This window comes from Simochromis diagramma, unplaced genomic scaffold, assembly GCF_900408965.1.
Source record: "Simochromis diagramma unplaced genomic scaffold, fSimDia1.1 OVJJ01000685.1, whole genome shotgun sequence".
Classification (NCBI taxonomy): domain Eukaryota; kingdom Metazoa; phylum Chordata; class Actinopteri; order Cichliformes; family Cichlidae; genus Simochromis; species Simochromis diagramma.
In genome coordinates, this window is record NW_024387477.1 from 8,748,638 (window position 1) to 8,769,331 (window position 20,694).

Genomic DNA, 20,694 nt, shown 5'->3' on the forward strand with positions numbered 1-20,694 from the left:
CACTGAATATTTATTATTTAAAGCAGGATTTTGTTCTAGTGTGAAGCTAATGTCTGGGTTTTAAGCTTAGGAAAGTGAGGAAATAACTGGTGAATATAAAAAAAATCAGGCAAAAAATGCAGATGAAAATGCACAGAAAACCAAATTATCAGCCAAAGATTTCTGTCACTAAGCTCTGGAAAATAGAGGACAAAAAAACAGCGAGGCTGAGAGAGCATCATCTTTGAGTGTTTTGTAGTTGCTGTTTGTTTATGAGAAAAAAAAGGGGAACTACGTTTTACGTTTGAATAGGACTCTGCATGTGTGAAGCTGCTGGGAGTAAAAAGAAAAACTATCTCAAAAGGCAAATTGGTGTAAAAACTGATGTAATGTGACATGTAACCTTGTTCCTCCATGCATCGCTAAAAAAGCAGCTCTACACGACTGTTGCCCGCTCAGTATAACAGATGTATTATCTCACTACAGAAGACAGATGGTTTGTGCTAAATTGGCCCTCTCTCCCTCTCTTTCTCTTTTTCAAAAAAGGGCATTAGTGTTGTCATGTAAGGGGGGGGGGGGGATGAAAGGCAGATGCTTTCTACTTTGTTGTGTTTCCATGTCACTGGCATAATTAGTAATGCACAGACCTCTGTTCTGTGGAATCTGGTGTGTGCGTGTTGTTGTTCCAAGACCGTGTTTGTTACTGTGTGTGTGTGTGTGTGTGTGTGGATTCACAGCTGCGCCACTGTGAAAGTCGGTGTGCCAGCCAAGCCAAACCCAGCCAGAGCTGACTGGGACGGGTGAGAGGGTGAGTCTGCCGCACTCCCTTAATGCTACACCCAAAGCCACCCCCCTCCTCGCTGTAAACATATTTGATGGAAAAACACGCTGAGCTCCCCGGTGAAGCTGAACCTGATTGTGTCATCAGTTCTGTAACAAAATAAATCACCTGAAAGGTCATGCGTGGCATCCTTACTGTGTGTAAAATACTACATACAGATTTACTGCAGTCACTATAAATATGCCTGAAGTTTAAATTTAAGCACGTTAAACGACTGACCCGGTGCAAATCAGGCCTCCTTAAACAGGTTTGGCAGACTGCTTTGGAAAAGACAACATATGTCAACATGAGGAAGTGGAAAGCATCCTACATGCTTGCCATCTGTGCAAGAGGCTGCTTTTCTGTAGTCCATCAAACATAGACTCGCACACATGCATGTGAGCAGTTCCGCTCACAGACTCCTGCATGATTAACGCCATCAAAGTTCCAGCTCTCGACACGCCCATCTGGAAAATTCTGCATCTGTCCTCCTAAAGCGGTGACAAGAAGTCACCTGTGAAGCTTCTGTTGCTGACCTCTGACCTTTCTGCAGAGACAGCAGACCATGAGCATTGGAATTTATGTTTCCCGTGCACCAATAAAGAGCCTTGCTATCCATTGCCAGTTTCATGCAGACTCTTCATATATACTGGCCCTGGGCAGTCTGTTCAGTGTTGTGCTGTCAGTTCAAATCTCCCTATGACCCACTGCACCAATTTTCTGCTCTGTAACTATGACATTGTCAGCTTTTCAGGGCCTTTGACTTGCATATGTGATAGTAGCTTTTTGTTTATGTGTGTTATTTTTTTAATCAACACCCAAAGTCTGTAATATACCGACAACACACTACACAGACTCACCACACTGAAGTGTAAGATTATTTCAGCTGAAAACGTGATATAACTTAAGGAAGGAGATCACTTCCAGCCAAACTGAAATCAGCTGATTCATTGAGACACATCACAACAATTTTTTTGGGTGTAATCACCTGGCCTACTTTCCCCTGACAGCTCAAGCACGAGGAATGCAACACACCTGTCAGTGCATGGGGGAGGACTCAAGAGAAGAACTAGGTGTGTTGTCATTTGTTTCGGCACAGGCCTCACACACTCACCTAGAATCTCTGGAGGAAAGACGAAGCCTGAGGAGAGTCTATTTAACACAAACCAGCAGTGGATTTCTAGAGGATGGGAAGGAAAAATTGGTGAGAAGAGGAAAAGGAAAAAGGACAGGCAACCATGACGTGGAGGAGCCCGCTGGCCCTGGTGAGGGATGCCCTGCGAGGTCAAAGGGCACGGGAGAACGAACTCCGCAGCTTAGAGTCTAATCTACCTTATGAAGGATTAGAAAAGGGAAAGCAACCTAACCGCTACTTCCCATCAAATGCCATCAAGACCACAAAATACAGCCTCCTCTTCTTCATCCCCATGAACCTTTACGAGCAGTTTCACCGTCTGGCCAACCTCTACTTTGTGGGGCTTGTTATTCTGAACTTTATCCCTGAAGTGAATGCTTTCCAGCCAGAAATAGCCCTTATCCCAATTTGTGTCATCTTGTCTCTGACCGCTATGAAGGACGCCTGGGAGGACTTCAGGAGATACCAGTCTGACAGGAAGCTTAACAACATGCCGTGCTTCATCTACAGCAGGTAACTGACTAGATGACAGTCATGTCCCAAATATAGAAACAGCTGTGCCGTGCTGTTTATGCACGACGTGCCCCGAACGATCCACATCAGTGCTTGTGATTCCTCTCTTCCCTGCTGTTTGATTGCGTAGATCTGTACAATTGTGTTCTACCTCCTCTGCGCTGCAGCACCCCCGTGGGAATTTTCGACTTAGAAATAGAACATGTGTGGGTGATTATTCCTCCTTTGAAGAGCCTCATAACAATATCTCTCACCGTCACATTGTGCACATTTGATGAAATCCTCGTTCGGGCATTGCGTCAGCAAAGACAGTAATGTTAGACGTTATCTGTTTTTTAGAATTACTGGTGAAAAATGAATAATTCACACAGGAGGATAAACTCTGTCATTTCCATCCCTGTTGCTGCTGTGATTTTGGAGTACAGTGGGACATGGAGGAAGTGGGGAGGTGGGTATTACGTGAGACTGGAGACACTGCCTCCAATGATGAAGCCTCAACTTCTGGTGGGGTTTATAATTAACCCGCCGCCCGCTGCTGGTTTCCCCAAAGAGACAGCAGAGGTGTTAGGAAGCCTCATCTGGGGGAAAAGCCCATAGTGTGAATCTGTGTGTGTGTGTGTGTGTGTGGTGACAGGGTCCAGGTGGCCTGAAGGGTGGTCTCCAGACACAACATTTCAAACACTTCAGAGAACACGCCGGTCCATCTGGACACTAGTTGCCTCTGCTTCACACACAGAGCAGTTGTGCGCTGCTGTGCAGGTTCCTGTGGGTCTCTCACGGCTCATTGGGAGGGGATCCTAAAGCTTCATTTTGGGATCATAAAGCTTAGAGCAAAATCATTTGGTTGGGATTTCTGCGAAGTATACAAATATTTCCTAAAGAAGCTCAGGGATGGATTTTTAGACCTCCACACACATCCTTCCTTTCTTCTTGGGAAGCCATTTTTACAGGCACGATGACAGAAGCCTTTCCACCATCTTTACCTGAAAAGACCCACGTGGAGGTGCAGACTGATGACAGAGATCAGACTTTAATCAATCGGGCCATCTCTTAAGCACGTAGTTTTTCCCCCCATTATCTCGACATAATTTTGTTTTCAAAGCAGTGTGAAGTGTTTGAGCAGAACGTGTTTATCTTCTGGCTCATTCTACCCATCTTGTCTCAAACACTTGTCAGTCCACCTGCGTGGAAACATGCCGAGCATGAAGCATGCCGGCTGTTTGTCACAGCGTTTGAATGCCACGTCGCCCTCTCCTCTTGTTAAGTATGTCTCACCGCATAGCATTACAACCAGTCTCCACACCTCGCAGGCTGTTCCCATATCTGCTGTTTAAATCAGCTAAACAAATCTGGCTGATATTATATCATCACTGCTTTCAAGTATCCCTTGATCGCCAAAGAAGTAGGCAAACTAATAAAGGAGAATCAATAATGTCTTTTTTTGTAGTTCTCTAGAAAAGAAACAAATGTGGCTGAGAGCAGTTGAATTTAATAATTGTGAGTCTTGAGGCTGTCTCCATTAAACAGCTCACCGACCCAACAACTTCCTTCTAACACTCGCCAAGTAACATGTTCAAGTATTTTTTCAACTGTTATTTGTGGCACACAATGACTACTGCGTAATTTTAGGTGCAAATGTTTAATCTTTGAATAAAGTCAGGTTTTAGGGAAACAGGTTTCCCCTGTTTCCAGTCTTTTGTTCTAAGCTAACTGCCTCGTGGCTGTTAACATTAACAGCTCGTCAGCTGTGTGAGTCTTCTTATATAAATCCAAGTAAGAAAGCATATGTCATAAAACGTGTCAGAATGATTGATAAAATAAATCCGAGGAATGATGTCAAAGGCTAGAGCACACACTTAACACCTCCCACACCTGGAATTCAACTGCCTGACGTATAAAAAACAAAAACTAGCGTAACAACTGTAAAGCCTTCTGGACATGAAAAGGATTGTGCGTGCATCTCGTGAGATTAATAAGCACAAGAAACTAAAAATATATAAGTCTGTGGTCCTGGCTTTGTTTGGTGTGAGGCGTGGTGTTCAGCAGTAGCTAACCGATCAGGTCCTGCATGCAGAGCAGCATACTTGCATCTCTCACCCTCATGGCTAAGCCTCACTACCTGGGAACAGCCTCATCTGTTAATGTTCAACGTGCAGTACTTCGTTGACAAACACCATCTCTACAATTTTCCTTTTCTGAAACACATATCACATTTTGTGCCCCCCCATCCCCCGAAAAAAGAAACCTGATATCATTTTCTCTGCTCCTGCTGTTTACGCTCTAACTTCAACCACTTCATAACACAGCACACGTGTGATTCCCCAAAACCTACCTTGGAATTTTTAAAAAGAATTCGAGGCTAGACTCTCAACTGATGTTTAATAAGGATTTTTTTTTTTTTTACTGTGAAGTTAAAAAGGTAAAATAATTCATTAATTTAATTTAATTTAATAATATAAAAGCTGTTGTATTTAACTAATACCGAAAGCAAACTGTTTACTTCGTCCTTACGCCGGGCCTTGAGTCCACAACACCTTTCAGGTGTTGTTCATTTTTACCTCCACCATTGCCATTTATACTACACCAAAGTAAGTAATTGGTAGTTAATGGATTATTATTGTGCAGAAAAACTGAGATGGACTGTTGAAATGGCACTTTTCTTATATTATAATGCTTTAAATGTGTGTAAACATCTTTAGACTGACTGAAAGGGGGCTTTCGTAAGTTTAGCCCACTTTAGATCAAAGTGGACCACATGAGGCCCACATTGTAAAATGAGTTTGACTTCCCTTCTTTGTGTTATAGCCTGCAACCCCAATAATACTGTGCAACTTAAGAAGTGCAATAATTTATTTCTTCTTTCTTTTGAGACCTCCAGTTGTTCTGTTGTATCTATTGGTAAGTATTTTAGCTGCTTAGTCTGGGCAATCATAAATTGCAGACATCATCAAAAGTGTTATCATTTGCATACATTTATATATATTTTAAAAAAAAAGATGGCTATGTCTTTAATGAATGAGACAAAAACCTCAGCATAAATTAGTATAAAAGTTTTTAAAAAGAAAAAAAAAATTAAGATAAAAATGCAATGATCGCTGGCACCTGACATCTCTGCAGGAAAAAGAAGCAGTTTGTGGAGAGACACTGGAAAGATGTGCGAGTGGGAGATTTTGTGAAGGTGGTTTGCAATGAGATCATTCCTGCAGACCTCCTCCTGCTTTACACATCAGACCCCAACGGTGTGTGTCACATAGAGACAGCCAACCTGGATGGAGAGACCAACCTGAAGCAGAGGACAGCTGTGTCTGGAGTCTGCAACACGGTGAGAGTTAAATCTGCCTCCCGGTTTTTGTTTTCTCTTTCCTTCTCTCTCTGCGTGACTGAAATTGAATACACTCTGAAAACAGTCGTGCCATGTCCGGATGTTACTTAAAGTGCAAATCATTACAACTTGTCAAAGTAAGTGAAGACATACCTACTGGATTACATAGCTTTAACACGTGTATTTGGAGAGGGATTGCCATTCCCGGGTGCAGGAGACATCTTGAAGTACAGGTTAAGCTGCATTTAAAAAGTTTCCATTTGTAATGATTTTCCCGTGTCTCTTCTCGCTTTCCTTTTCCCAGCATCCAGAATTTGAGCCTGAAAGCTTCAATGGGATCGTGGTGTGTGAAAAGCCCAACAACAACCTGAATCATTTCAAGGGTTACGTGTGGGTATCAAATACACAGACAACATGAACCCCTCCCTGCACCCCCAGTTTCTATTAGCCTTTCAAAGCAGCCAAGCAAAACTAATTCCAACCGCCTTGCTGGACTTTCTGATTCAACCAGAGGCATTATTGGGGCTGTAATAGACTAGAATCGATTTTCTCAGGCACCACGGCTCTTACAGGTGGTCTGCCTATGCTGGCCAGCTATAGACATAAAGCAGGAGAATTGCTAATGGGGAATATATAAGCAGTAATGAATATCTAACGAGATCTGACAGTAAAAAGGAGGCTTCTCACTTTCTCCTGCTGCAGAGAGAAACCCGATAAGCAGAAGGTGGGAGCTGGAATTGAAAGTCTGCTGCTGCGAGGCTGCACAGTGAGAAACACGGACCATGCTGTTGGCTTTGTGGTATATGCAGGTATATTTTCCATTTTCTCGGCTGGTTCGCTGTTTTAACCTTGAGCTTTTAATGTTTGTTCCCACCACGATTCTTGAAATACTGAGATCACAAGAAGACGCTTTTCACAATCTACAAGCGTAACTCTACAAAATTACTATTTAAAAATGTCACATTTTCTTTACATTTATTCATTAAGTTTCCCTTTATTATTCTTTACTGTCAGAAAAGTAATTATTGTGCAGTGTAATGAAGCCAGCTGCTCTGTGAGACTTACATAATCATAATTGTAATCACAGATTGTATAAAAAGGACAGAAGTAGCCATTGTGCCTTCACCCACAGTTTACTTATAGTATGCATCTATATCAACTGGTCAGTGCATTCACCTAACAGCTTGGGGTTTTGGAGTCAGAAGTGACCAGATTTAGACCAGAGGGTGGATTGCTAAAGCACAAAAAGAAAAAAGAAAACACAGGAAAAAACAAGGTATAGGAACTAGAAACCTGGACGTCTTAAGGGGTGTGCAAACAGGCGAAGTGGGTGGGTCCTGACTGAAGCAATTAGACCAGCGGTCCCCAACCTTTTTTGCGCCACGGACCGGTTTGTGCCCGACAATATTTCCACGGACCGGCCTTTAAGGTGTCACGGATAAATACAACAAAATAAAACTAGTACCGGTACCGAAAAAAATAAGATTTATTCATAACACACGTGAAAAGACCCAGGAAAACCGAGTTAACGAAAAAAAACGATAACAAAATAACGCTAAAAACCGATAAAAACCCTGAAAACCATACATTTCACACCCGAGTCTCACTCTCCCGGCCCGGTACCAAATGACTCACGGACCGGTACCGGTCCGTGGCCCAGGGGTTGGGGACCGCTGAACTAGACTACCACCAAGAGTGACGTGTGCTGACTAGTTATACACAGAGGGCTGGTAGGGGAAGTTGAGACAGGTGGGTAAAGGAAAGTTAAAAACGAAACTAGTTAACATAATAAAACAGGAAATATACAACAACCACAAATGAAACCAGCAGATGCTGAAGGGAGGAGCAGATGGTGAAATAATGAGGGAGCTAAACACAAATAACAAACTCAAAATAGGACTGAGTGAAAAACAAACAAGGGTTCAGAACCAACCCTAGAACAGCCGATCATCTTCACCAGTATTCACACTTCATATACACTAGGCCAAATAGTGGTATGTAAATGAAATGAAAACAGAAACTACCTAACAAGAATCAAGAACAACAATGACTTCAAAATTCTGGGACCAAAGCCTGAGACCATGACAGCACTGGTAAAAAGCAAAAACACAGATGCTGGCTTGTTTTTTCACATATCGAGGTCCAGGTCATGGGAGCAGCAGTCTAAACAGAGACATCTAGACCTTGCTCTCTCCACCAGATCTTCTGGAGGGACAACGAGGCATTGACAAGCCAGCTAAGAAATAGAACTCATCCAGACTGTCTTGCCTACATTTTGGTCCCTGTAGGCCAAAACACTTCACCTAGGTGGAGCTAGGAGCCATCATAGTCGGATGCTAAACCACCTCATCTGGCTCCTTTAACTGTGGAGAAAGTCTCTCTTAAATTACTATGCTCCTCACACTGTCTGTATGAGAGAGCCCTGTTGCCACTTGTATCAGCGACATTATTCTTTCTGTTGCTGCTTGTAGCCTCATGACCACAGATGAAGATGGGAACATAGATGTACTGGTACATCAGTCTTCATTGTGACAAACTAGTGTACCATCGCTCAAGGAACTACAAGCATCAGCACTTCCACCATGGCTTCAATTTTTAGCCCCCATGCTAATGTTAGCATGCTAAAAAAAACAAAAACAAAAAACAAAGCTAGCATGATGACGTTTGCCACCATGTTTAGTGTTTATTTAACATTTTAGCATTTATGAATTCAGAGTCTTGGACTCAAGAGATCGAACAGATGAAAATGCTGTTCATTTTGCATAAATGTAATAATAGTAAATGTAGTATTTTATTACAATATTTAAGATTTTTTGCTTTTTTTAGTGAGCACAACCTAATGTGATGCTGTGACAGTGGCACAATGACAGTAAAGTCTCTTATGTATTATGCATGTCTTAACGTGTGATACCGATTTTCACTCACCATGTGGGGTGTGGAATCAACACCTTCTCCTCCTTCCTTTAAGGCCGTGAAACCAAGTCCATGCTCAACAACAGCGGGCCAAGATACAAGCGCAGCAAACTTGAGCGGAGGCTGAACATAGACGTCCTCTTCTGCGTCATTCTCCTCTTCACCATGTGTCTTATCGGAGCACTAGGTCAGTAATGAATTACATCTCTTAACCGTAAAATCGCTACACAAAATGATTCATGTTTGATGGCTTTACATTTATGAGGGGACATTAACTTCCAATAAAAAAAATGGGCACAAGCCCAAGCTCATATCAAGACAGAAAACAGAGGACGGTATGCTGCTAAAAATAGCTTTCCTCTGTGCACTGCAGTCAGTGATTAATCCTGCTGTCCTCCTGTATGCAGGTCACTACTTATGGCTTAATGCTATGCCTGTTGTGCCCCCTTACCTGGTACCCCCCACCAGCGGTCAGCTGGACAGGCCTAGTCTTGCTAGTTTCTACATGTTCTTCACCATGATCATCCTGCTGCAGGTACTGCTCTCTCTGACGGTTTGGAGGGTGTTGTTATTCATTTTGAAGTCATTAAACTAATCTTCTCTCCTCTTGTCTCATTTACTGTCCTCCTGTTTACTCTCTGGGTTACCTTTCACCTTTTTTCTATTTACTCCTCTCCTCTAAAGATCCTGATTCCCATCTCTCTCTACGTATCCATCGAGTTGGTCAAGATTGGCCAGATTTTCTTCATCACTAATGATATTGATTTGTACGATGAGGAGACTGACAGCCGCATACAGTGTAAGGCTCTGAACATCACAGAGGACCTGGGGCAGATTGAATACATCTTCTCAGACAAAACAGGCACCCTGACTGAGAACAAGATGGTGTTTCGGAGATGCTCCATCATGGGAACCGAGTACCCACACAAAGAGAACGGTAAACATCTTCACTGAGTTATTTTAACCTAAAGCTGATGCAGTTTAGCTAACCTCACGATTATGACCTGTTTTGTAACGTTGTTACAAATGGTGTTTTCATATGCAGATTTCTCCAAATGAAAATTTGGATGTCTGATTAAATCAGACAGAAAACTAGGATAAAAGAATCAGAAGGTTATCACTAGTTTAACAGAAATATTAAGAGAGCTCTCTTAATTATTAATAATCTTGTTACCTTGCTGAATACTCTGGTGTTTTGACTTACTGAAAGAGTCCTTCCACTCAGCTCTCTAATCTCGGATTTTAAACAGTCCCTCAGCACTGTTAGTGTATTAATGCATGTGTCAACATGTTTTTGGGGGGTGATTTGCAGCCATCCGCCTGGCTGTCCTAGATGAGCCCGAGGCAGAAGAGGAGGTCATCTTCAACCAGCATGCACGACCTCTACCGACTCGTTGGTCCTTGGATAGTGAGGAAGCCAACGCTGAAGACACACATGGCCATGGCAGCCGACGCAGAAGCAAAGTCACAGGAAATGCCCAGAGTGATGTGGCCTTCAGCAGCCCACTGGTACGATGATGTTTATTTTTCTTTTTTCTCTCTGTCTGGATACCTGCTTTCCTCCAAATCTGTTGTTCAGTTATTGCGGAATCCACAACTTCGGTTTTAAACGAGGAAGTCCGCCCTCAGCCTTATTTCACATCTGAATTCTTATTTCAACCTAATTTCAAACTCTTACTTTTTTACCCAAATGTGACCCAACCTTCTGTCAGAAGGTCCCAGTCCCTGCTGCAGATGGCCGAGCTGCTAGGTGTCAGTGATGAGCACATCCATTTTGGCTCAAAGCTGCCCCTGTGTCTGTGACAGGACATATGGTCATGCTGAGCATCATTTGGCACAGGCCGGTGATGTCACATAAACTGTAAATGTGCACTATAGATTAGTCACCGTCGTCTTGATTTACAGTACAGTGACTCTGCGCCTATTTTTATCTGCGGGGCAGAGAGCGGAGGCCTGGGCATACAGGCGGAGACAGAAAAAGTCTTATGTTTATGCCAGCAATGTAGTACACAGCCCATCTTTAGCACTCCTCATGCTGCGTCTCAAACAGAGCTGAATGCTCGTATGAACGTACACTTCCTCCCTTCCTTCTGTCCTTCTCTCCTCGCAGCTCTTCCTTAAACATGGACCAAAAAAAACCACAATGAAAACAGAGAAACGTTATCCAATCTCCTCAAGTCAAAGCTGGAAAAGCGTAACGTAAGCAATAAATCTACTAATAAAAGTGTTTCATTAACAAAATCATTAACTTGCTCTCCATCAGGAAACTGAGGTGGTCCCAGACGGGAAGCTGTTTCAGAAGATTAGCAGGACATCAAGCGGCAGCCTCAGCCACAGCCAGAAGACAGATGCTTACCTGGATTTTTTTCTGGCCCTAGCCATTTGCAACACAGTGGTGGTTTCCATGGCAACAACAAAGAGAAGGAGGGTGAGTGCTCAGTTTGCTGCGACAGTGGATGGGAAGTAGAGATGGAGGGCACATCCGGTGGAGAAATGATAGATGAAAGATGTGCCCTCTTTAAACTTCCAGTGTCCTATAACTATAAACTTTAAATAGAACAAAAAAGAAAGAAAAAAAAACAGTCTTCACTAAATTGACATGGAGCAAGTGGAGATTTGCAAACAGGGCAAGCTTCATTAAGTTGAACATTTCCTGCTCTGAACTGTGCAGTTCTGAAGTCTGGCAGATGGATGATGGATGTAATCTGTGTGTTTTCCCCACACAGTTCACAATCAAAGGTTAATGCACAAAAAGAAACTGAGTGGAAGAAGAATTGTTACTGGGACGTTTTGCCATATGTGTAATGTGAGAAGAGGTCTTCCTAAAGCTATTTAATGAATTTCTTGATTCTTTTTTTTTCTCAGGTGAGTGTGTCTCCACAAGCCAAGCACACAAATACTCCACTGGAAACTTTATCCAGCCTGATGAGAAATGCTGGCAGCATTTTTAAATTCTGCAAGCGCAATCCCAAGAGACACCGTACCTTCACAGAGGACTCAGAGGAAAATTTTCAACCCTCTGGACAAACAGAGGGGGTCGACATCACCGGGCTCCAGCCGTGTTCGCCTCATCCTCCATCCCTGAGCGACGAGCCCGCGCTGACCTCAGATAATCTGAGATATGAGGCGGAGAGTCCAGATGAGGCTGCCTTGGTCTATGCTGCCAAAGCATATGGCTTCACTCTGCTGTCTCGCACCCCTGACAGCGTTTCAGTGAGACTACCATCTGGGGAGGTGCTGGATTTTGAGGTGCTGGACACCTTGACCTTTGACTCCAACAGGAAGAGAATGTCTGTGTTGGTGCGACACCCAATCACCAAAGAGTATGTGCTGTACACTAAAGGCGCAGATTTTGCAATCATGGAATTACTTGGTACACCCTATGCAGGTAAGTTGAGATAAGAGTACATTAAGTACTTATAGTATGCATCTATATTAACTGGTCAGTGCATTTCTAATTAATTTGTAATATTTCCAGAGCACTTCAGTGGCAATAAGAAAAATATAGCAACTGTTACTCAGCGTCATCTCGACTGCTATGCTAAAGAGGGGCTCCGCACACTGTGCATCGCAAAGAAGGTGCAAAATCATACATTATCCTATTTACCAGCATGATTTGCTTATTTAAGTGAAGCTATGTTTCTTTTTTTTTTCTGCATGTGTTTCAGGTTGTGAGTGAAGCAGTGTATAAACGCTGGTCAGTGGACAGAAAGAACGCTATGGCTGCTATAGAGAATAGAGAGAGGCTCGTCATGGACACTGCTGTGCAGCTAGAGAAAGATCTCACCCTGCTAGGTGACACATCCACCAATCGTGCATTGGTTGCTGTATACTGTATATCTTTGTGATAATATTTGTGTGCGAATGGTGCCTTTATTTGAAATATGTCCACCTGCAGGAGCTACAGGCATTGAAGACCGTCTGCAGGAGAACGTTCCAGACACCATCCAGGCACTGCGCGAGGCAGGGATCAAGGTGTGGGTGCTGACAGGTGACAAGCCAGAGACAGCTGTCAACATTGGATATGCTTGTGGGCTCCTTGAAGACGAAGACCTGGTGATAAATATGGGCTGCAAAGACAAGGTGAGGAGGCCTCACATTTAAGGGTTGCTGACTGAGGTGTTTTTCATTATGGCATGTGTTGAAAATGGAGCATTAATTTATTTTTCAGGAAATCAAAGTAATGTACTTAGGTTGTGCAACCTACAACACTCATGTGCATGGTAAATATGTAGATAGTACAGATTCGGCAAACAAGGGAAAGTTCCCAGGATGAGACACAAATCCCCTTTGGGTTGTGTCAGAAATGACATCTGACTTGGAAAAAAAAATCTGCCACCTGCTGTGGCGACCCCTTGCATCAAGGCACCAGTCAAAAGTAGTTTTATCCTAGGGGGCCAGTGTACTCCTAGTACCTGTCCCAAGCCTGGATACATGTGGAGGGTTGTGTCAGAAAGGGCATTCAAGATGTTACACTAAGCTAACTGACTAACGGTGGCATCTTCCTATTTACAGTGCAGATTGTGGTGTCGAATCATGGAATCTAACTTTTAACAAAAAATAATAATTTTAAATAAAAGGTTAAAATAAAATCTTGTTAATGTCTATCTTCTGGTGATTTAAATAAGTACACAATCTGATAAATTAGAGGTGTTGATTTAGTCAGAATAAGGAAATCTGACCAAAAAGTTGGTGGAATTTTATACAAGAATTTCTACACCAGTCAAATCAGAAATTTACCTTCACTTTCAGTGTTCCTGATGCAAGAGGAGAGGTGTTCCCAGTTTTCAAGACAAAAAGTGCCACTGTTTGAGTGTTAAAACTACCACTAATTAAATCAAACAGAAATTAAAGGCAAATTTACAGGAGACTCAGAAAAAAACCGAGAAACATTCCCGGGTGCCTAGTTTTCTGTCTGGAGATTTGCAGGTGTATGTAACAGAGCAACGATGACTCTCTGCATGAAAGAAGAAATCATCAAAGCAAATTGTTATGTTAAGAATCTACTGGAGCAGATTTTTTTTAAATAACAGCATTTTTGTGCTCTTGCAGTTTGATATTGTTTTAAAAAAAAAAATATTGAAGTTAAATGGCATAGCTGACCAAAGAGCACGAAGTAGAAGACCATTAAACTGTTTGCATGGTTACATTTAATTGTATCACATATGTCTGAAGAGGAAAATATTATAGTGCGCATATTGATTTCATTAAAACAAAATTTTTACAAACTTTTTGTAAAAGATGTGGAATTAGTTTAAATCCTGAACCCTTTTAGTTCACACCATTAGTAAATAATAAATACTCTAACAGGGTTCAAAGGAAAGAGGACCATTTCCTCCATTATTTTAATTCATCAAAAACTAAAAACATTGTGAAGACCGGAAGCATTAGTAGCTAACAGATATGAACAAAGTCTATTAAACATTGGCCTTTTAAAGCAGATTAGGGACATGTGTAATTTATATTTCGCAGAATCACATACAGCTTGTTTCAGGGGACAACACTGATTTTCTTTGATGGTCTTTCAAGGAAAGTTGTGTGTTTTCCCAGCAGTAACTTCAGGGTAGGTTTCTCCTCCTGTGAGCTTGTATCCTTCCAATTTAAATGACTGAACCTTTGTGACCACTTTTACATTTTAACTAAAGGTCAAACCTCCGCATTTCCATCAGAGAAAGATAAGGTGTCAGGTGTGGCCCTGCTTCTCTTAGGTCATTAAAGAACTGGTACCACCGAAATGAAGCCTTCATAACAACCTGACCATGTCTAATCATCGGCAGCCTCAAATAGACTGAAATTGGCTGTCGGCCCTGAGGGATACATGTGGGACTTTCTGAAACAAACGGGCTGCTGCGCTTCCCTCAGATGGACTAGTCACTGATGATGAATGGAGTGAGATAGCCTCAACACAATAACTAATGCTTTCATATCTAATTACCAGTCTAATGTTCAAACCTCAGAGGAAATAATTCTCTCATAATCCAGAGTGGAGGCATATTAGAAGCTAACCGTTTTTTTCTACCATCATAACTCGGTGATCACCTGAGAGATACACTCCCACAACCACCGTCCTACCAAAGCCTAAAGAAATTTAAAATAATAAAAATAGAAAAAAAAAACTTTTTCTTCCATCAGTTTCTTTTTTGTTGGAGTTATTTACACACAACAATGAGTCTGATGGGACCAGAGCCTGATATCTGCTTGTATTCAGAAATCATGAATGTGAATCAGCAGTAGAGTAATCGTGTTGCTAAAATACCAAAAAAATGGGCGTGTTTATTTTTTCTGGAAATCTGTCCAGAACCCAGGCATATTTAGTTTTCCATTATTAACAAAAGAGGAGCAACAATTTTATTTTTCTATAATATTTAGCTCACGTTTGACAAACTTCAAAGCAAAAATCATCTAAGTGATCAGCTGCTGTTTTTCAGATCACGTGTACGAACATCCTGGACTGCACCCTGGAAGAAGTGAGGAGGTACAACGCTGATCCTCGTAATGTGGATACCACCCAAAACATGTCTCTGGTGATTGACGGTCTTACCCTGGACAAGGCTTTGTCGCCGGACCTGCTGGATCGCTTTGTGGCCCTGGTGAAGCACTGCCGCGCCGTGCTCTGCTGCAGAGTCACGCCGTTACAGAAGAGCCGAGTGGTGAAAGTGATCCGGGAGAAACTTAAGGTCATGACACTCGCCGTTGGTAAGAAAATCAATGAAATGCTTACATGTTCAGTAAAGTAAAAAGTTGATTTAATGTGTTCTTGACTTCTTCCCATCAGTAAAAAATAATATGAAAGTGACCAAAAACATTTTCTTTGTATAATTTCTGAACCAAACACTAGAGCTTCAGATGCAAGATAAAAACCTGAAACTTACTTTTAAAATTAATCCATGCTGAGGTCAAACACAGGTACACTTTGGGTCAAATATTTCAAGAGGTAAAACTAAAAGAATAAGGCAAAAAGGAAGAAGTCATACTCAGCTCATACTAAGTTAAGTTAAAATTGTCACCTGTATTTGGAGCCCACTTCAGATGTTTGTTTAATCGTTGCGCTTTAGTTCACTTCACAGAAAGCTGCTCCTACAAAAGAAACTTTCACAGGACTGTGAAGTTTAAACACACCCATGATTCAGGAACTTGTAGAACCACCTTTAGCAACAATAACTATAAGAAATTGTTTTCGTCATTACTTTATCAGTCTCTCAAATCATTATAGAGCAATCTTTGGCTCTCTCTACAGTTTTCAGTTCACTGAGGTTTGCAGGTATTTGCTTATGTGCACAGCTCTCTTAAAGCATTTCAGTCAGGTTGAGGTGTGACCAATGCAGCATCACGATTCTTTTCTTTTTTTTAATCTTCCTGTTGTAGATTTGCTTCTCTGTTTGGGATGAGTGCACGAGTTAGTTTCAGCTTAGCTTTAACTGTCAGAGGAGTTGGTTGACTCAATGACTGCAAGATGCCCAGCTTCTGCAGCTGCAAAACAAATCCAAATGATGCCGCATCCATCACCATGCACTTTTGTGAGGTGCTTGTGATGATATGCCATGTTTTGTTTTTGCCAGGCGTGGTGCGTATGCATTACTGCCAGACATCTCCACTTTGATCTCACCTGTCCAAAGGACCACAAGTCTTGTGGTTGGTTCAGATGTAACTTTGCTGCCATGTTGTTTTTAGAGAGAAGAGGCTTTCTCCTGGGAACCCTGTAAAACAAGCCATACCTGTCCAGTCTTTTTCTAATTGTAATACATTATTGCATCATATTGCACCAGACCAGCAAACTTATAGCAAATGATCAGTTTGTTTAGCAGCGCCTGGCTGCTACTTCCTAAGTCCTTAAGAAGTGGTAAGGGTGTGGTTACCAAGAAAACTTTTATTTTCATGCAAATGTATGGTTATCAGAGAGCTTTTTAGAGACCAAACACAGGGCTAAATTAGATAAATTAGTAATCATACTGACACGTTTTTCCCATAGCAGCTTAAAACGTGATAATAAGTCAGTGTCATGTTCACTAACGACTTAAATCCATGTAGTAAAGAGAATAAGACTCAATACAGTGCATAGAGTTTGTGAATCGAGTGAATCTTAAAACATTTTTAAGCTTCTGTATAAACCACTAAATCAGCGTCTGTGCTGTGTTTTCAGGTGATGGTGCAAATGATGTAAATATGATCCAAGCAGCTGACATTGGCATTGGGATATCTGGACAGGAGGGGATGCAGGTTGGAATTGATTTCTTTACCTCCATGTATGTGCTTTGTTCTCCTGCCTCACAGCCTCAAACGCATCAAAACTCCTCTTTGTCATCTGCAGGCCGTCATGGCCAGTGATTTTGCCATATCTCGCTTCAAACACCTGAAGAAACTTCTCCTAGTCCACGGACACTGGTGCTACACTCGGCTGGCCAACATGATCATTTATTTCTTCTATAAGAACGTGGTGAGTGTTATATGTTATATCTGGATCCCGATGCTCTGCTGTCTAAATTAACATCCTGTCATGATTCATCCTTTAACCGTCTGTGTTTAATATGTTTCCCAGGCCTACGTAAACCTGCTGTTCTGGTATCAGTTCTTCTGCGGATTCTCTGCCACTGCCATGATCGACTACTGGCTGATGATTTTCTTCAACCTTTTCTTCACCTCTGTGCCACCCATAATGTTTGGACTCATGGACAAAGACATCTCAGCAGAGATGCTGCTGGGTGTGCCCGAGCTGTACAAGACTGGACAGGGTGAAGGGGTTAGTGACACTCCCAAAAAGTCATGCGAGCGTTCGGTCTTGAATAAAAATGTGCAGAATGCTTTGATTAGTTTCTGTCTTCATGAATTCCAACTTTTGTGTTGTTTGTTCAGGATTACAGGTTTACAACTTTCTGGGTTTCCATCCTCGATGCCTTCTATCAGAGTCTGGTCTGCTTCTTTGTTCCATATTTTGTAAGTGACACATTTTAAACAGTCTAATCTTTGATTGCATTAAGTAATGCTTTCATAACAGGGCGTCATTTGATTTATTTACTGGTTAACTACTCTTTGTGATAACTGCTTTCTTCTTTATATTTGATAGTGTACTTACTTTAATTACTTGTATCTCAGGTCTACCAGGATTCAGACATTGATATGTTCACTTTTGGAACACCTATGAACACATCTGCTTTATTTATCATCCTGATGCATCTGTCAATAGAGATCAAATCCTGGGTGAGTTCTGAACTGACATAATCATGATATACCTCAGTAGAAATGTCTTTAATTCACTTCTTTTTATTAGTGCATATTCGAATTCTAACATTTTTAAGACCTCTAAACTGGTTTTAAATGAAAGGAAGACACACATAAATTAGAAAATGCAATAGAGAGCTAACCCAGATGGTTTTTCTATGTTTCCAGGAGAAAAATGTTCATGAAATCTGGATGATGTATAACAGCCTCTCTGTGAAAACCTTGTGAATATAGGCAGAATAAAGTAAAACTAAGGAATAAGGATCTACATCATTTTTTCAGTATTCATTTTTAATCCACAGCTTTTACTCCAAATATTCAAAATAAAAATATTCTCTTTTTAGAATCTCTTTTTATCTCTTTTTAGAAAGACTAAATTTTATTTACTAACAAACCACTAAACTTATTCCTAACTTTTTATACATATGCATATTTTCCAAAATGTTAAGTGAGGTATTTAATTTATATGCAAGTTCAACAGAAGGTAATAATTTTTTTTTAAAGCATGGAAACAAAGTAATGCACAAAAAAAAAAACTGATGAAGAGGGCGGGGTGCATGAAAAAAATCTTTTTGCTGTAAATATTTCTCTTGCAGCAGAAAACAGAGAATTAACGGGTATTTGTTGCTAACTGGATTGTTTCCACCACATGTAATTGCTGTTTTTTGTCATTTGTGCCGCAGACGGTGGTTCACTGGATAATCATGCTGGGCAGTGTGGCATTGTACTTCATCGTGACACTCGCCTACAGCGCCATCTGTGTAACCTGCAACCCTCCCTCTAACCCATACTGGATCCTCCAGAGCCAGATGGAGGACCCCATGTTCTACCTTATCTGCATCCTCTCCACTGTGGTGGCTCTCCTGCCCAGGTACCGTGTCTGTCACTCTTTAAACTCAGTGGGGTTGAAGATTTTTAATTGTCCAGAGTTTTGGGGTGTATTTGTGAGCACTTTCTAGCGTTGGTAAGTCTTTTCAGTGTCAATGTTTAACAATCACATAGTCTAATTTTAAAATATGAGCAGCATAAGGTGGGTTTTGCTCTGTATTTCCCTTCATTTCTACTTTAAGGAGTCACCAAATGTGAAAGGATGTACATACACTTACAGATCTATTATTATAGAAAAGCAACAATTAGCTGCACAGGTGTTAATTAACACTAAGGATATTAAACTCTAACGTTCTCCATTTTTTTGTCATATGACAACCAGAGGAAAATAAAAATGTTCTGAAACTAATAATAATTTCTTTTAATAAATGTATTTTGCGTTCAGCACAGTCGACGGTACGGTGACTCAAAATGGAATAAAGAGAAAAAGCAGCAAATATTCTCTATTTTTAGTTAAAGAATAACTCATTCAATGCTGAATTCATGTTCAGAATATAACTCACTTCTTAATCGATTTTCAAAAAACCCATTTGAGCAGTTTTCCTATTATGTTTATATCTATTTCCTAATACATGTCTATTTGTGTTGGATTTTCTAGCCCAATGGTTCTCAACAGCAAATCTGAATCATCCTGAGGTTTTTAAAGGGAACAGACAATGCTACTTTTCTCTAATGCTACCCTTTTCTTAGCCACTTAAAATCTTTAAAAAAATAATAGAACATCTCTGCACAAAAGGCCACAGATAACCTTAGATGAGCGGCAACAGAAAAAACAACAAAAATAGAAATCACTATTTTAGTCTACATTTGCACACATATTTAAAGCTAGCGGGTCTCATATTTTAATTACTTCTATTGATCTAGAGCACGCTTTAACTTGTGTATATCATTACCTGCTATGCAATTGTGAGGCTCTTACGGTGCGTAAACCCTACCTGCAGAATTGTAGTTAAATATTGTTAAACGTGAAGGTCAAGAAGGACTGCACCACAGCTTGGTCTTCTTCTTCTCGGTTGCTGATGCGTCTGAAAGTGCTGATATTTAGAGAGAACGCTCTGATTTACATCAAAGGGCTGCATATTTTTCACTGGCCTACTTTCTCACCACCACACTCTCTCCCTCAGGTACATTTTTCACGTGCTGCAGAACTCTATCGCCCTCTCCCCGTTCATACAAGCTAAGCATCTGGACCGTAAGGACCCCTCCATCAGAGAAGAGTGGATGAAGGAGTTGAGGAGCTACAGGGGCGGCGGGCAGGTCAAACGCTCTAGGCTCTCTACCCCACCCTCTCCCACCCTGGAGACCCCTGTGGACTCCATTCACGAGTCTCTTGCGGTTGCTGATATCATGGGGGATGATTTCACACTGAATGCCATAACTAAAAACTAGCAAAAGTCTGCAGACTCACAGGGAACATGAAGGGGAAAGGAATTCTAAGATGGTTATTTATTCAGAGGATTTTATATACATGAAGTCCCCCTGTATACATTGTTTCATTTTTGAAATGCAATCAGGGAGATACTGCTGCTCTCTAACTGGAGTTTATTTTGCAATAAACTACGTGACAAAAGCTTGTGGGCCGTCTGTTCCTTCCTCTCCTCCTAACAAAGTAACACATAAGCCTGTTAGTTTCCTGATGGGGTTTCAGCGCATAGTGGTAACCCAATTAGTCATGCCACCCACCCCTTCAAAAAGTGGCACTTTTCCAGGACAAAATGCTTAGCTGGTTTAATGTGGTCCTCTCACCTAGATATCCTAAACAGCCACAGTTACAGATCCTCTATTTAATTTGCTGCCATTATTAATATTATTAGTGGCATTTATAAGCTAGCCTTGGAGTAATTTTTGTGTTCGGTATGCATGTCTGTGAAAATTACCATGGAAATGCATGGAAATCAAATTTTATTT

General features: G+C 41.3%; 1 protein-coding gene across 1 annotated transcript; it reads left to right on the forward strand.

Annotated features, from left to right (window-relative positions):
* Window positions 1-1,866: 1,866 nt before the first annotated feature.
* Window positions 1,867-20,358, forward strand: atp10b (ATPase phospholipid transporting 10B). Its single transcript, XM_040016392.1, has 21 exons — window positions 1,867-2,447; window positions 5,565-5,769; window positions 6,074-6,159; window positions 6,472-6,578; window positions 8,738-8,869; window positions 9,090-9,217; window positions 9,367-9,619; window positions 9,995-10,191; window positions 10,946-11,110; window positions 11,548-12,070; window positions 12,161-12,261; window positions 12,351-12,477; window positions 12,581-12,765; window positions 15,111-15,378; window positions 16,823-16,899; window positions 16,991-17,116; window positions 17,219-17,419; window positions 17,533-17,613; window positions 17,773-17,877; window positions 18,582-18,769; window positions 19,911-20,358. Exons 1-21 carry the CDS (start codon window positions 2,038-2,040, stop codon window positions 20,173-20,175), a joined length of 3,930 nt encoding a protein of 1,309 aa, XP_039872326.1. The 5' UTR covers window positions 1,867-2,037; the 3' UTR covers window positions 20,176-20,358.
* The last annotated feature ends 336 nt before the right edge of the window (window positions 20,359-20,694 follow it).